The 15,712-nt window shown below is 33.7% G+C and overlaps 1 protein-coding gene across 4 annotated transcripts; it reads left to right on the top strand.

Moving 5' to 3' along the window:
• The first annotated feature begins 2,412 nt into the window (after positions 1-2,412).
• Positions 2,413-6,286, top strand: LOC115998061 (cyclin-dependent kinase F-4-like). 4 transcript variants are annotated; one of them, XR_004093831.1, is made up of 11 exons: positions 2,413-2,669; positions 3,521-3,654; positions 3,730-3,785; positions 3,891-4,045; positions 4,316-4,395; positions 4,574-4,617; positions 4,712-4,787; positions 4,889-4,951; positions 5,269-5,413; positions 5,830-5,895; positions 5,989-6,286. XR_004093831.1 is itself a non-coding variant. In XM_031237525.1 (9 exons), the coding sequence occupies exons 5-9, from the start codon at positions 4,335-4,337 to the stop codon at positions 5,322-5,324; spliced, it is 300 nt and encodes a 99-aa protein (XP_031093385.1). In that variant the 5' UTR covers positions 2,413-2,669; positions 3,521-3,654; positions 3,730-3,813; positions 3,891-4,045; positions 4,316-4,334; the 3' UTR covers positions 5,325-5,596. The 4 variants fall into 4 exon arrangements, 1 of the variants encoding a protein (XP_031093385.1); XR_004093830.1 differs by lacking the exon at positions 2,413-2,669 and adding an exon at positions 3,153-3,204 and having other exon boundaries at positions 3,730-3,813; XR_004093834.1 differs by lacking the exon at positions 3,730-3,785.
• Positions 6,287-15,712: the final 9,426 nt, after the last annotated feature.

Raw genomic sequence — 15,712 nt, 5'->3', positions numbered from 1 at the left:
GACTCACGTTTGTTTTTATATTATAAAATGAACTGTAGTTATATAGAAATGAAACTGTAGTTGTGTTGAAAGGAAACAACAGTATATATATATATAAAATAAAACTGAATAATAGTTTTACATATTTGAGCATATATTGTCCAATGAAGCTATAGTTATATTGAAATGATACTGTTATAATTTGATTAGAAAATTTTTTTGTTGAAAATCGCATTCCTTAAAATCCGTTTAAGTCTCATAACTGATAAAGTATACTATATTTTATTACAATTATTTTTAAATAATCATTACTTGAACTCCCGATAGAATAAAGTTGTAACAAAATGTAATCTATAATCAATCAATATAGATTAAAGTTAGAATAAAGTAACTATAATAATCAAATTCAGCAACATTGATACAAAGTAATTTTTAAGGAAAATACTACTCCATGTTTATTTTTGTCTCTACTCTCAATAATACATATGGTATAAATAAATAATGAGATTATATAAACATGTCTATCTATCGTGTATTTTTTTTTTTTTAATATGTACACTGTTTCGCAAAGAATATGACTAAACTATTAAATAAAAAAATTCAAACATATATATTATTTCCAAAATACTCCACATATATTTTCAAAGATCATCATTATATCATTGTCAATTTTCATTTAATTAGATAGGCCGGAGAGCGTTCATTTAAACAAGCTAGCTAGTTTTTCTCCAAGAGATAAAAGAAAGAATTGAAAAAAAGAAATGCATAGATATTTAGGGTTTACACAATACAACACGCGCAACAAGCAGCTAGCTTGCTAGCTGAGATAGGATTTGTTGCATGTTTATTCTTACACTGCACGTACGTACATACGTTGCTTTATTACACTGTGACAACATGCATGCACTTGGTAGGCTTCATATATAAACGTAACACAACAATTAAGCTAGGGAGAATCTTAATTAATAAAATTCACCCAGATCTAGCCGTAGACGTACTGAAACTCAACAATTAAGGGAGAGTAATTGCCATCACCCACAACCAAACGCGTCTGGCCAATAGTCTTGTCGTAGTACGTGCCAACGTTGTAGCACAACAGCAACAGATGCGAGCAGTAAATGATTCGGTAAGTGTTGGGCGCTTGGTCGGGCAGAATTCTAAACGGGTACGAGACAATATCTCCGGTCTTCACGAACCCTAGCTCGGATCCAAAGTCCTACTGAGCCTCCCAAGTTACGTTTTTATCGCAAGGTGGGGCCAGCGGAGTGTCGAATTTGAAGTTCAAGGAAGTCGTCAATTCCAAGACAACGGTGGCGTCCGGGTCGGCCGGCGTGATTATCTTAATAGGGATGCGAATTTCTTCTTTCCATAGGACCACGTCGCTTGGGCATTTGCTATTGTTGTTATTGAACAAACCAAATATCACTTCTCCGGGGGTTTCCGGAGAAGCGGACATTAGGAAGTTGCGTGGAACAGAGACCATTTCATCTGTCTGAAACTGCAGTTGTGTTGAACTGATACTGCAGTTGTGTTGAATGGATACTGCAGTTGTGTTGAACGGATGAACGTACGACATTTGTTTTGTGCAACTACAGTTTCCTTTCAACACAACTGCAGTATCTTTTCAATACAACTGCAGTATCTATTCAACACAACTACAGTATCAGCCATGACCATGGTCCACAGTATAATTTGCGTCATTTATCTCAGGGTAAGAAGACATGGTTAGTATTACACATACACCAATTTTGGATAAGGTTTTTGACAAAGTTCATTTTTTCGGAAAATAATTCTAAGAAAATCTTATTGGTGATGAGTGTTTACTCAGGCACACCAGTCCCCACCTAAGAAAGCATCCGAAAGCCCTCAATCCCAAATCATTGTTTCTAATTTTCACCCTTGTAATCAATTGAGCTGCTTATGTGAGTATGTGGGCTTAAATAATCAATACATTAAAAGCATAAATTGTCATTTTTCATACCGCTCGCGGTAGAACTCTTTTTATAATACTAGTATTTTGTATGCGCTATGCACGAAAATTTATGCCCAATATTAAAACATTAATAAATACAAATAATTAAAATTTATAATTCGAATTATATATACACAAATAATATATGTATTTTATACACACATATATGATTTATCCACTGCTGGAAAATGTTTAAATACCGACCACTTTTCCGACAACCCACAAAACCGGTCGGAAGAATTGGCATTATTTAAATTTTCCGTCGAAAGGTAGAGCTGGACGGAAAAATGTCGAAATTTCCGACCACCTTTAAAAGTGGTCGGAATGTTTTCGCCATTCGAATTCTACAAATTGATATTTTATTTTCCGACCATGTTTAGTGGTCGGAAATACCTTTACATATATATAGACTAGCTAACTTAATTTTCGCTCTCTTCTTCTTAATCTCCGCTCAGTCTCTCACTGCAAATCCATTGTATTCGTAGAAGCCTTTCCTGCTGCAAACTTTGCCGAAGGCCGAAGCCGTTCCGCGCAAATCTCTGGTGTGAAATCGCCGAAGACATAAATCTCCCGTTGTTTTTTAGCTGCTTCTTCCCGCCTCCTCCACCAACAGCAGATCTTCGTCTCCTTAGCAGCGCACACTTGGGTCTTTGCCGTCAAAGTCGCTTGTCACCATCAACGTTGCCAGTCACCGTCGCCTGGGAATGCTGTGCTACAGGTTAGTTCTATACTTCTTTTACTCAAATCTTAAACGTTAATCCCTTAATTCCTAAATTCCTAATTCCGTTTATCCCTAAATCATAATTTCTTTAAGCCCTAAATTCTTAAGACAGAGGTTAGTGAATAGGATAAATTTATTCACGCCTGCATATCTTGGATGCATATCCGAAGATCAATGAAGATTTCTACAGCAGAACTATCTCCGGTGGCGTTATTTCCCTAGCTTCCACCATAATTATGCTATTGTTATTCATTTCCCAGCTCAGTTTGTGTGCATGTTCGTTTCCGTATGTGCATGTATTTATATTGTTGAATTGGTTTATGATACTTCCGAGATGATTATTTTGATGATAAATATATGCACTTTTCAGTTTTCAATTTTGACATACGGGATAAATTGAGAAATTTCATGATTGCTGGGGAACCAAAACCAGAATTAGTCCGTATGTTGCTTTGATCTCTTTGAAATTAATTCATCATAGGAATGCTGAACTATGCCACTAGCTCTATCATACTCTTGCTCTTGGAAACCAGTAAGAAAATGTGTAGATTTCTTACTCTCTTCAAATACAGGTTTTTTTTTTTTTTAAATCTTCAAATACAGGTTAGAGTGTAGAAACAAGAAGTTAGATTTTTGAAATGAAACTTTTGAATTTTTATAGCTAAAGCCATCCATTTTGATGCTAATCTAGAGTTTCTTTTTTATTTATTTAGACCAAAACCAGTCTTTCCATAGTTTCTTTTTTATTTATTTAGACCAAAACCAGTCTTTCCATTGTTTCTTACCACACTAATTGTTTTTCACAGATTGAAAGACCTCTGCAAAGACATGGTGATTGTTTTTCACAGATTGAAAGACCTCTGCAAAGACATGGTGATAGGCTTGAACAATAGTGTGGACGTGTGGTTGACATCAGTTAAAATCACTATAACATGAGCTTGGATGCAAAAATGGTTTGCTTAAAGCTAAGAAGTTAGCAGAGGTTGGTGTATTTATTGTATCTTTACTTGTCTGCTTCACAATCTTAAGGTGAAAATTTAATTTTGGATATTAATAGGTCACTGCTTGTTTTGGAAAACTAAATAAATGCTCTGGGAAAACAACAAAAGAAAGGTCTAGCTTACGTTCCTTATCGTAATAGGTATCTATATTCTTCTTATGGTAGTATAAAGTCTTAGTACTATTGAGTAATGAAGCTAATCTCCTGATCTTTTACAGCAAATTGATGTGTATTCTTAAAGATTGCCTGAGTGGTAATTCTCATACTATAATGATCATCACCATATCTCCAGCAGATAGTCAGTATCACCATACTGTTAACACTTTGAAGTATGCTCACTGAACAAAGGAAATTAAGGCACATACATATTCAGGTGAGAGTCTAATCTATAGATGTCTAGGAACTTTTATAAGTAATATATTTGATACTTGAGCATATGAATATGTTTCTGTTTGTGGTAACACATGTTGAAACAAATTTATTTTTCATTTGTTATATTCTGCAAGATAGAGGGCATATATTTAATAATTATGTAACAGCCAAATTTTTTTGTTGTATGGTAGTTTGGTTTCATTATTATTTGCCAATTATCCCCCTGCTTCAGTCTAGTGAAAAGAAATTGATTCTAGCAAACCATATGCAGTGTATTAGGCTCACCAACAATGATGGAATGGTCTGACGGACTTCAACTTGCCAGTTCTACTGGCTACCAGTTTTCCACAGGTGAGTTGTTTATCCCTACCCCCTCCCACGTGTGTGAATGAGTGCTTCAAGCTTTACCAGATGCCATGAGTCAGTTTGTACTCTACATTTCCTTGGATTTGATTCTTTTATTAGATTTGTATATTGATTTATCTTATCTTATGTTATATGTTGTAAACTGTTGGTTTACATCTTTCAGTGTTGATACCATCTGCTAGTGAGGACACTATTAATCTTATTACAGTAAGTTCTCTTTACAAAAACTTTTCATCAGTTCTCTATTTGCCTTATTTTCCCTATGGTGCTACAAAAACTTATTCCTTTTTCACTTTATTAGTCACTTTGCTCATGGGATCCCTACAAGAGGCCAACTGTTGTGGAGGTCCTTCAGCAATCATCATCCTTTCTTTCAGGTTGCCTATTTCTCCTGTGATGCCTCCATCCTTTTCTTGTACTTAATATTTAATATGTAAGAGATATAACTGTTTGTATGTTTTTTTTTTTTTTCTGATAGAGTTGCTTCTATGTTCCACATCTCTGCGGTCTGGTGTAGCCTTCGCAAGAACCACCCAATCTGGTTTGTTTTTTTTTTTCCCTCTAAAATTGTATTTTGCTTAAGTCTATGTTTATAATAGAAGCATGTTCTTTATTCTATCATTAACATTTCTTTTTCATTTAGTATTTTTTTTAATCAAAATCATTGTTTATAATGGAAGCTATTAGGCAGTATGCAGAGAGAGACTAAAGTCTATACTGTAAAAATAGGAATGTGTTCTAGTGGTTTGGATTCCAAATGACCAAATGGGAATGTGGAATGTGAAATAGTAAGCAGAAGATAATAAGATTCATTATTAACTCTGCAATTCTAATACTCTTATTATTTTTGTTAACCAGGTTGGAGTCTTGTTATCGGAACACTTCTTCCATCTGATCTTTTGTTTCTTAGATAATTGCCAATTACATATTAACCTGTGATTTTCAGAGGAGACTAATGAGATTGAGAATGATTAGAAAAGAATTGCTCAATGCTAATGACAAGGTAATGATTCCAAGTTACAATTTGTTCACATTTTGGCCTAAGGGTAAATTATTAATCCCTTAAGTTTTATATTTTTCATTTCTGGTAAATTCAATAAACTTATTAGAGCCCCAATAGAATGCCTTTGAAGGGACTAATTATGGTTAACTTAGCATAATTGTGCTTGAATAGAGTTGACTAAAATTTTTCAATGAGGTTGGATATTTTGTTTGAATAGTTGTGCTTACTTCTGGTTCTGTATCTTGAGAGCATGTCTTTTTCTGACAAAAGGCCTATCTTGCTGAAAACGATGGGGCTTTAAATCAGATTATAATAAAATCCTTAAGAGTGTTTTCAAAAAAAATAAATAAATCCTTAAGAGCTAAGGCTGCCATTCTTGTTAGGTGGAGTTTTTGACTTGCATTATGGAACTGCAGATTTAGATGATACTCTGTATCCCCTGAGTGCTGGTTTGGTTGTAGCCTGTGGCAATAACATTGGAGGTATTTTAAAAGCTTTACACTTTTGGTCCAGAACATATGATTGCCTTTTGTTTGGTATGGCTTTCTAATTCTTGTTGCAATATGTTTTTCCAGATTACATGGTTGAAAAGTTGGGCATAGATCCTGCCAAAATCCCTAACTTGTGTAATCTGCTGTACAAGAATTATGAGACTATCTCCGGTTCATATTCAATAGAAAAGAAATGAAATGAACCTTAGTTTGGCAGGCAATTGGCTATAATTTTGACTAATGAATATCATAAATAAGGATTTTAATTTCTTTATTGTTTCATCAGTTGATATGGTATACTGTTTTAAAGATCTTGATTGGTTGTTGTGTAGTTAGGGCATTAGATGTATATTATGAACAAGAACGGAGAGCAGTGAAATGGAATTTTATTTTATTATTTTTTGTACATAATTAATTTCCGACCACCAAACCATTATTGTGGTCGGAACAATTTTTTTATACATAAATATTTTCCGACCACCAAAAGTAGTCGGAAAACAAGCAATGTCACTTTTCCACCCACGACCACTTTTTCCGACCAGTAAATAATTATGGACACTATTTCCGACCACTTCATGTGATGGTCGGAAATAGCGAGGGTAGTTTTTCCGAACCCCTAAATGGTCGGTAAAGTGGTCGGAATAGAGGTTTCCGACCGAATTTAGGCCATTTCCGACCACTTTTGGTGGTCGGAAATTTGTAAATTTCCAGCAGTGATCATTTATAGAAATTTAATTAAAATATAATTAATCATTAAATTAATTATATAATGATTTTAATAAAATGATAATTAAAGAATAAGGAAAAGATATGATAGATATAGGTGTATGGTCATAATGATGGAGTTAAAAGTAACGGTGTTATAACGGTGTAAGGGTAATTTTGTATAACAAGAATGTAGTAGGGACAATTTTGTCTAATAACATTGAAGTGTACAACATTTAGAATAAAATGTATACATTTATTAGCATATAAAAAGAGGGACATAAATCAAGAATAAAACCTTGATTGAGACTTATTATGTTTTTAGATATACCTCGCCGATCTAGGCCGCCCAGGTTAATCACATATATGGTTCACCATTTTTATAATATTTCTATTTTAAATCAATTACTAGATGTAGAAAATGACTAATTAAAAAAATTAAAATGCATAATTAATGTATGCAAATCATTTAAAATATGCCATCGCCAAGCTAGGCCGCCCAGGTTAATCACATGCATGGTTCACCATTTTTATAATATTTCTATATAGATATTAAGGTACGAGATCGAATTATAAATACATTCAATAAAAATTTTCTTCAGAAAACATTCACTCTCTTAATTAATTATAGAGCATAATAGTTATATGGAGTTTATAACCAATTTAGTCTTCAACTATTGTAATTTTTCTTGATTTAGTTCTTGAAAGTAATAGTATTATTACTAATGAGTAAAAGTGGTGATAGTAAAAAGAGGGTGAAAATTTCGTTCCGCTGAGTACTTGTGATATGTAAAATTCTAGACACTAATGTTTTAGAATTCACTAGAAGCCAAGCAAACTGAGATTAAGGAATGGAAAATAAAAGGAATGCAAATTAAATAGAGAATAAACTATATGAATAAAATAATGGGTCCCTTCACCAAAAAAAAGAATGGGTCCAGATTAAGGGAAAACAATTAACCAATGATTATTGGCAATGCATATAAGAATTTAAGTTCAAGCTACTTTCGCAATCAATAAACAAGAATTACAGTAAGATTTCCCCACTTTCGTAATGCATCAATCCTAACCCTTGAAACACAAAAGCATTATAAGCTGCAATTCACCCATATTTTCATAGTAGGAAAATTGGGTTTGAAATTGGTTAAGCTTGAGTCTTTCTTCCAACTTTCGTTGCGATAAAACCTCTCCAAAATAAGCTAACAATTGCTGGCCATCAATCACTAACAAGAGGAATTAATAATCCAATTCAAAAGATCAATCTGCAATTGAGAACACAAGAATACTCTAAAATAGTGAGATTGGACAACTTTCTAGCAAAGTAAACGACTTGCACTTTTATTCATCTCTTTTTTTTTTTCTTTTCCTTCACAAACTTTTCATTCCTTTTTCAAACTCTTTCAAACCACACTTTTTCTTTTCTTTTCTTTCTTTTTTTTTTCTTTTTCAATTTCTTTTCTACCAACCAATAACTTTTCTCTTCTTCAATTCAAACCAATCAACTGATTCCAATTTTCAAACACCCGCACTAAGACAAAGATATCAAGAGTAAGTTTGACAAAGATAAGTTCCAGAAGAAATCTATTATAAATTAAAGAACAAATGCTACATTCTCTCTAAGGGTGGATGGATACATATGGCTAAATGCTAAGGGTTAAAAATAGGGGTTAATCACAAGAAAAACAATAACAATGAACGGGTTAAGTGCTTAACACTTATTACACAAAAACAAGGCTCAATGGTGACAACTAGGGAAAACAATTGTAAACAAGGGTAGGTTTAAAGTCTTGGGCTAACAACAATGGCCTAAATCACTTCAAAACATGCAAATCCTAGACTTCACTATTAAAGTGGTTTTGGGGGTGAAAAATAACCTAGCAGTCAAAGCAGTTGCACAAAATTCCACTGTAGATCGCGCAAAAACATACGGCCATGCATATGGCCATATGTGAGGTCGTTTGGCACATGCTCTGTTATTATTTAAACTCGTTTTGAGCATATTGAACTCGGTTTTGACCCATGGTTGAACCCTACACACTCTCATTCACTTCCTTTCATATTTTTAGGTTAGATTAGGCTTAGATCTATGTTTTTAACACTTTTGGAGCTTGTAATCTTGGATTTGAAGCTTGGATTTCAAGATTCTACCACCCATTTCAATAGAGAAGCTTTCTTTCCCTTATCTCTTTTCTTTTGCAAGATTTATGTTTATTACTTGTGTTTTTGTGTTTTTATGTTATTTAATCATGAGTAGTTAGTTTATGGACTTGAGTTAGGGTTGTATTATCTATTTTGATGCTTAGGTTGTGATTATTGTGAAAAAGGGGAAAAACCTCAACCTAGGGTTCATGTGTTTGAGTTGGCCGGGTCTTTAATCTATCTTGCAATAGTTGATACGTAGCAATTGTTGTTTGTGTTTGGAAAGTTTTTAATCTCAATGGGAATTGGATGGAAGACTTGAGCCTTCCCACTCTCGAACCCAATTCCCCTTCTATGGAAATAGGGGTAGATTGGGGCTTAAATAGCTTTTGTTCGTCAAGAACTTGGGTTGATACACCACGGGTGTGGGGCAATCCTTGTTCTAATCTTTGTGTTGACTAGGATTTATTTGTGTTTGCCTCAAAACCCTAGGCAAAATGTTCTTCCCCAAACTTAAGTGTTAAAGCATCTAGATGGTAATGCCCCTAACTTGAGTCATATTTCTTTATTTTGTATTTATCTATTTTTTATATGTATTTTTTCTACCTTGTTGTCGTTTACTTAGTTTCTTGTTGATTTCCTTGTGCTAGTGCCTAGTTTTGTAATTGCATATTGCGTGTCATAACCCTCAATCCTCAGCGGAACGATATTTCACACCCATACACTCACCATCACTCATTTTTGCTCCACATCAAGAGGTCAGCGAATCATGTAGCTCATGTACCAGTGCTAGTTAGCTTGACTCGTAACTAGTGTGAAAGACTAACTTTAACTTTTATTCAATTAATACTAATGAAATGTCCTTGTATTAAGGAGAATAGTGGAGTATGGAGTTCCTAAACGTACTACTATAAAAACATTCAACTCAATCTCTTTATCCCTTCTTATTTATATTTGTTGAGCTCAAATGCACACACTCACGATTTATCTACCTCACAAAATTAGCTACAAACTCAAACTAAGCTCGACGTATTTTAAAATTTTATTTTTGTTATTTTTAATATTTGAAAGTAATTTATATATTGATATAAAAGAATAATTGTGAATGTAAATAGTATTCATTAAAAAAAAGTATAATAATTTTATTTAAATATAATATGAAATTGTGACTCACATACTTTTAAAAGTGTGTTAGAGTTATAAAAAAAATTGTGAAAAAAAAAATTAAAAATTAAAATTTAATTATGTGAAAGTAAGGTGCATGTTTAAAACTAAAAGAGTATTATAGGGATAAATAATATCCTTAAGTAGTAGATAAGATTTGTAGTTGGCATCAATTGTTGCTGTAGGTAAACTCACATCGTCAGATCAATGGAAACAATATTTGATTGATTGCTTTTTGAATTTTAAATCAATTACTAGATGTGGAAAATGACTGATTAAAAAAATTAACTTATATATAATTAATGTATGCAAATCATTTAAATTATACCCTCTCCAAGCTAGGCCGCCCAGGTTAATCACATGGTTAACCATTTTTATAATATTTCTATTTTAAATTAATTACTCCGTACTAGAAGTGGAAAATTAGTACTTAAAAAAATTAATTTATACTCCGTATCTATCTACATATCTAGCTTAGGTGCGGAAGTAAATTCCCGTGCAGAATTGCGGTGATCACAGAAGGACGCATCTTAAGTGTACAATTGATGCACCTAATCGTAAGCACCTAATCTTAAGTGTATTTTTTTTTTTTATTCCTGATTTTCTATTGGATCATAAGTGGTCCATTAACCATTGACATTTACCAATTTTTATCATTGACTTTCAATTTGATTATAAATGGTTCATTAACTATTGATGATGTTACAAATTTAGTCATCCATTTAAATATTCATTTATTGAACATTAAATTTAAGGGTAATAATGTACAAAATTAATTCTTCACATTCCACCAAAGATGAACTCAATACAATAAGTTTATGAACCCATTTGCTCATCTCAACAACAAGCAATTTTACAATTGTATGAAAGATAAATAAGACGAGTCACAACTCAATTAGTTCATGCATTGTTTACAAAATTCAAAATGAATTACGTACGAATATATTTTATTTTATACAGAGTGTTATAATTTTATTAGTACTTGTTTTGTTTGTATTGTGAGTTAAATATTTGGTAATTGAGGATAGTATATAATTTGTGGGGATATTGGCAGTGGACAAAGCTCAATACTACATTCTTATTAGTCACCAACTTAAAATATTGGAGTTAATTAAAACAGATTATCATTTGTACTACCATTCTAATTTTATTCAATAAGTTCAATCAAAGATTATTATTGTACTATCATATCATTGGTTGTTTTGCTTTAGGGACCCTTAAGAGTTAAAGACATGCCAACATGCAAGGGATCCAATAAAAATAAAGGGAAATGCCATAAGTATGGCCATAATTCTTCATTCCTGTGTAATGGCACTTAAGCTATCTTTATCTTTGTAATACTCTTTCAATTTTAAAAATGAATTTTACTTTCATATTATCAAATTTACAATATAATTGGTTCATTATTTTACTTACATTCTTACAATACTTTCTCACTTTCAAAACTAACCCCATTATCATATCACAATATAATAAAATAATTTCAAAAAAATAAAATAAAATATGTATGTATTGGATCATATGAGAACAAGTATTTAAAAAAAAACTAAGAACCAATCACAGCTTTACATTTGAAAAATCAAACGGACCAGATTAGATTTATAAACTTTACTATGCAATCTCCGCGTTTGTAATTATTACCAACTTTACTATGTAAACTTGAACACTCAAATATGAACTTCTCAGATTTAGCATTAAAATATTGCACATTTAGTATTAAAAGATTGCACTTGCAAAAATGCTAACATGCATTGCATTTAGGGTTTCAATTTTAGAATTTATGACTAAGTTTTTTATTTTATTTTATTTAGTGATTTTCTTTCTTATGGGTCGTGGTTTTTGTGATGTGTGCTTAGGTGCGTCAGTTGTTGAAACTTAAGTGTGTCGGTCTAAAGTTTTAGGTGTGTGGTCTTTCTTCTTAAGTTGCGTGGGTTTCTTCTTAAGGGCTTGTGTGCTTAAGGTGCGTCAGTTGTTGAAACTTAGGGTGTGTCAGTCTAAAGCTTTAGCTGCGTACTTTTGTTTCTTAAGATGCGTGATTTTTCTTCTTAAGGTCCGTGGTTTCTGTACTTAAGATGCACTAGTTATAATACTTAAGATGCGTCACTTTAAAATTTTAGGTGCGTGGTTTGTGTTCATAAAGTGCTTTGTTTGTGTGTTTAAAGTGCCTAGTTTAATTTGTACTCTTAAGGTATTTTGTTTGTGTGCTTAAGCTGCTTAAGATTAGGTGTGTCAATTGTACACTTAAGATGCGTCCTTTTGTGTTAACTGCACTTCTTCATGTGAAGTGATCTTTACACAGTTCCCATGCCTATATATATATATATATATATATATATATATATATATATATATATATATAATTGATGACTATGGATAGAAACGTTATAAAAATAGAAAGATTAAAAATGAACAAATCGTACGTGAACCATTTGATTAACCTGCAGGCCGGTCTTGGCGATGTTATAATTTAAATCATTTGGATACATTAATTGTAAGTTTATTATTTTTGTTTGTCATTTCACACGTTGTAATTGATTTACAATTCATCAGTATTTATTTCAATTGACAGAATTTAACGAGCAATCAATTACTAAAAAAGTACAGTATTGTCTCCATCGATCTGACGATGCAAGCTTAGCAACTACAACTTCTATCTACTAACAAGTAATTAAATATGTATGCTAGCCATTCTAAAACAAATTCGTTTATATTTTTTTGAGTTAATTCTATTGTTTATATTAAATTTATAGATAATAATTCATTTTTAGTACGTATATCTTTTTCAGAACATTTTCATTTGATTTTAATATTATTATGGCATAATCATTTTGTATTTTAAAAAAAAAAATGAAGTGCGGGTCAACCAACTTTGTGAAAACACAATCTCGTGTTAAGGCGACACCAAAAGGGCAAAAACTTGATCAAATGCTTCATAAAATGCTTCAAAACATTATTTCTATATCAAATCACCTAACACAAGCAATAATTTTATAAGTGACCAAAATGACTCCAAAATATAATGGGTAACAAACAAAAAGTATCAAAATGTGCAAAGAAAAAGCATTGGTTTAAGACATTATCATGAACCTAGGTCTATGATATAATAATTGTGGTAGGTGTAGTATTACCCAGCAGTAACACGTATAGTATTTGAATTGCTACGTATATAAATCAATTGAAAGCCATTGAATAATATAATATAATTTGGATATATAATATAGATAGATATAGTACTGTCAAAGTGGGCTAAAGCCCGTGGGCCAGTCTGCACCCGTCCCGCAATGGGACAGGTTAGGGTCATGAAAAAATAGGCCCGCGAAAATGCGTGGCTAATGGGGCGGTCCGAAATTGACCCAGAACTCGCGTGGGCCGCGGGCCAGCCCGCTAGCCAAGTACTCATTAATTAATTAATTAATTATAATTATATAAACATTAAATAATTAAATACTCTCAAATTAACAACCCTAAACATATCACACACTCACAGTACTAATGTGTAATTTAATACACTATATAAGTATATATTACGATTCATACAGTATATATTATCATTAGTAGTTTAGTATTGTAATAGGTTTAGGTTTTTACTTTTTAATACTTTGATAGGTTTAGGGTTGTTAATTAGTGATTATTTAATTATTTAATATTTATATTAATTATATGAAATTATATATATTATATGTCATTTTTGTCATATTTATATATAAAATCCGTGAGCTGGCCCGCCAACCGGTGCGGGGCAGGTTAGGGATGTATGAATTCTAACATGCGGGCTGGCCCGCAAAAGCCTGTCAAGAATTAGGCCCGCGGTGGAGCGGGTCGGCCCGCTTTGACAGTACTAGATAGATAGATAGTGTGATTAATAATTAATTAATTAAGATCATATGCATGCATCCAACGTAACGTAACTTTAATTAATTTGCACATTTAATTCAAGCAGGCATATGCAGCTGCTGCTTGAGTAATTTATATTATATTATATTCCCTCGTGTGCCCTATAAATTAGTATATTGCATGAGAGCTCAAATAACACACCTACAAACACACAATACATTCCTACCTCTCAGATCTTTTCTCAAGTTGTGTAAGATGAAAACCCTGGCACTTCTATTGGCGCTGTCCCTTCTAATTCTTCCCAACCCAACTCATTCTATACGCAATAATCCCATCCGCCTCCCCACCGCTGCTCATGTAGCTCTAGCGGCGTCTGACACTCCGGTGCTAGACACCGACGGAATGGAGCTCCAGGCCGGCGGGGTTTACAGCATACACAACGCAGGTACGCTACGAGGAGTGAGACTTGTTGGGTCGGGTCAAGATACAGAATGTCCGAGCGATGTGATCTTTTCCATGAACACATCAGCTGACCCCATTATATTCACGCCGGCGGACCCCACAGCCACCAAAGTCTTGGAATCCACTCTTCTCAACTTCAAATTCAACGTTAGTAGTAGTCCGCAGTGTGAAAATAACGGATTTTGGCAGGTTCAGTACGACGGTAATTTACAGCAACAAATCGTGAAGACCGGCGATGTTGTCCGAAGCCTGTTCAAGATTGAGCGGACCTCACCGCCCGATGTTGTTCCCGCTTATTACGGAATCAGTTACTGTCCGTTCGATGTATGCTACGGCCTTATCGCATACTACGACCAACCAAACGATGCTTTGCATTTCGCTCTTGGTAATTCTTCTGGTCTCCCAGTTGTGTTTCAGAAATTTACTCCGCCGGTGCTCGACACCGACGGAAACCAGCTCCAGGCCCGCGGAGTTTACAACATAATCTCCCCTGATGAACCCGAAGGAGAAGTGGGACTTGTTAAGTTGGATGACACCAGAGAATGCCCAAGCGACGTCATCATACAGAACGATAACTCCGGCGCCGGCGGCGAAGACCGCATTATGTTCACGCCGCCGGGGTTCCCCAACCCCTTAGTCCGGGAATCGACTTACCTCAGCATCAAATTCAGCCCTGTGGACCCCACCCCACTTTGTCAAAATAACGTATCTTGGGAGATTGAGTACGACCCTAAATCAGGGCAAGAAATCGTCAAGACTGGCGATATTGTCCGTCAACTCTTCAAGATTGAGCGAGTCCCATCGCCGCCGGAGATTCCCCTTTACAAACTCACATACTGTCCGGTTACTACCCTATGCTACAACGTTAGCCACTACAAAGACACATCCGTTAACGCTATCCGTTTGGCTCTCAGTAATGATAATTTCCTCCCTGTTGTGTTTAAGAAAGCTACTGATATTTCCACACTGTAAGCACCGTACCGGCCGGTAATACGTAGTTGCATGCCGACTAGTTATGCTAAATAAGTTACGTTGCAACTGTATTCACAACGTACGGGCATGCAACAAATCCGGCCTACCTTCTCCAATTCTGTATGTGTGTTGCATTCTGTTGTGTAAACTCTAAATATCTATGCAAAATAAAAATAAAAAATCATTACTCCATTCCTCGTTTTCAAATGTATGTTACGTTACTCTAGATAACGTTTTTATTTTTTTTCTATTGTTGGTCTACTAATTATATCAAGTCGATTTTCTTGTTACTTGTATCTCAATTGTTTTAATCAGTGATGCGTGCTATTTAACACCAAATAATATAACTAAACTAAGTTAACTAACCTATAGGCATGGCAAGTTCAGATCGATCCCACAGGCCGAAAGTTTTGAATTAACTACTATCCCGTATTTCTTAATATGCAAATTGATGATTATATTTTAATTAAAAAAACAAAATAAATGCTATAATGTTTTACTAAGCATGCAAATGGATGCTTTTAATTAAAAC

Source organism: Ipomoea triloba, chromosome 1 (assembly GCF_003576645.1).
Source record: "Ipomoea triloba cultivar NCNSP0323 chromosome 1, ASM357664v1".
NCBI lineage: Eukaryota > Viridiplantae > Streptophyta > Magnoliopsida > Solanales > Convolvulaceae > Ipomoea > Ipomoea triloba.
This window is presented reverse-complemented; position numbering and strand designations above follow the sequence as displayed.

Excerpts from the sequence above, each read along its gene's own strand:
- LOC115998061 (XM_031237525.1), top strand. The coding sequence starts at position 4,335 with ATGATGGAATGGTCTGACGGACTTCAACTTGCCAGTTCTACTGGCTAC. Across the intron at positions 4,618-4,711 it reads ACACTATTAATCTTATTACA|TCACTTTGCTCATGGGATCC; the intron begins GTAAGTTCTCTT and ends TCACTTTATTAG. Across the intron at positions 4,952-5,268 it reads CGCAAGAACCACCCAATCTG|GTTGGAGTCTTGTTATCGGA; the intron begins GTTTGTTTTTTT and ends TTTGTTAACCAG.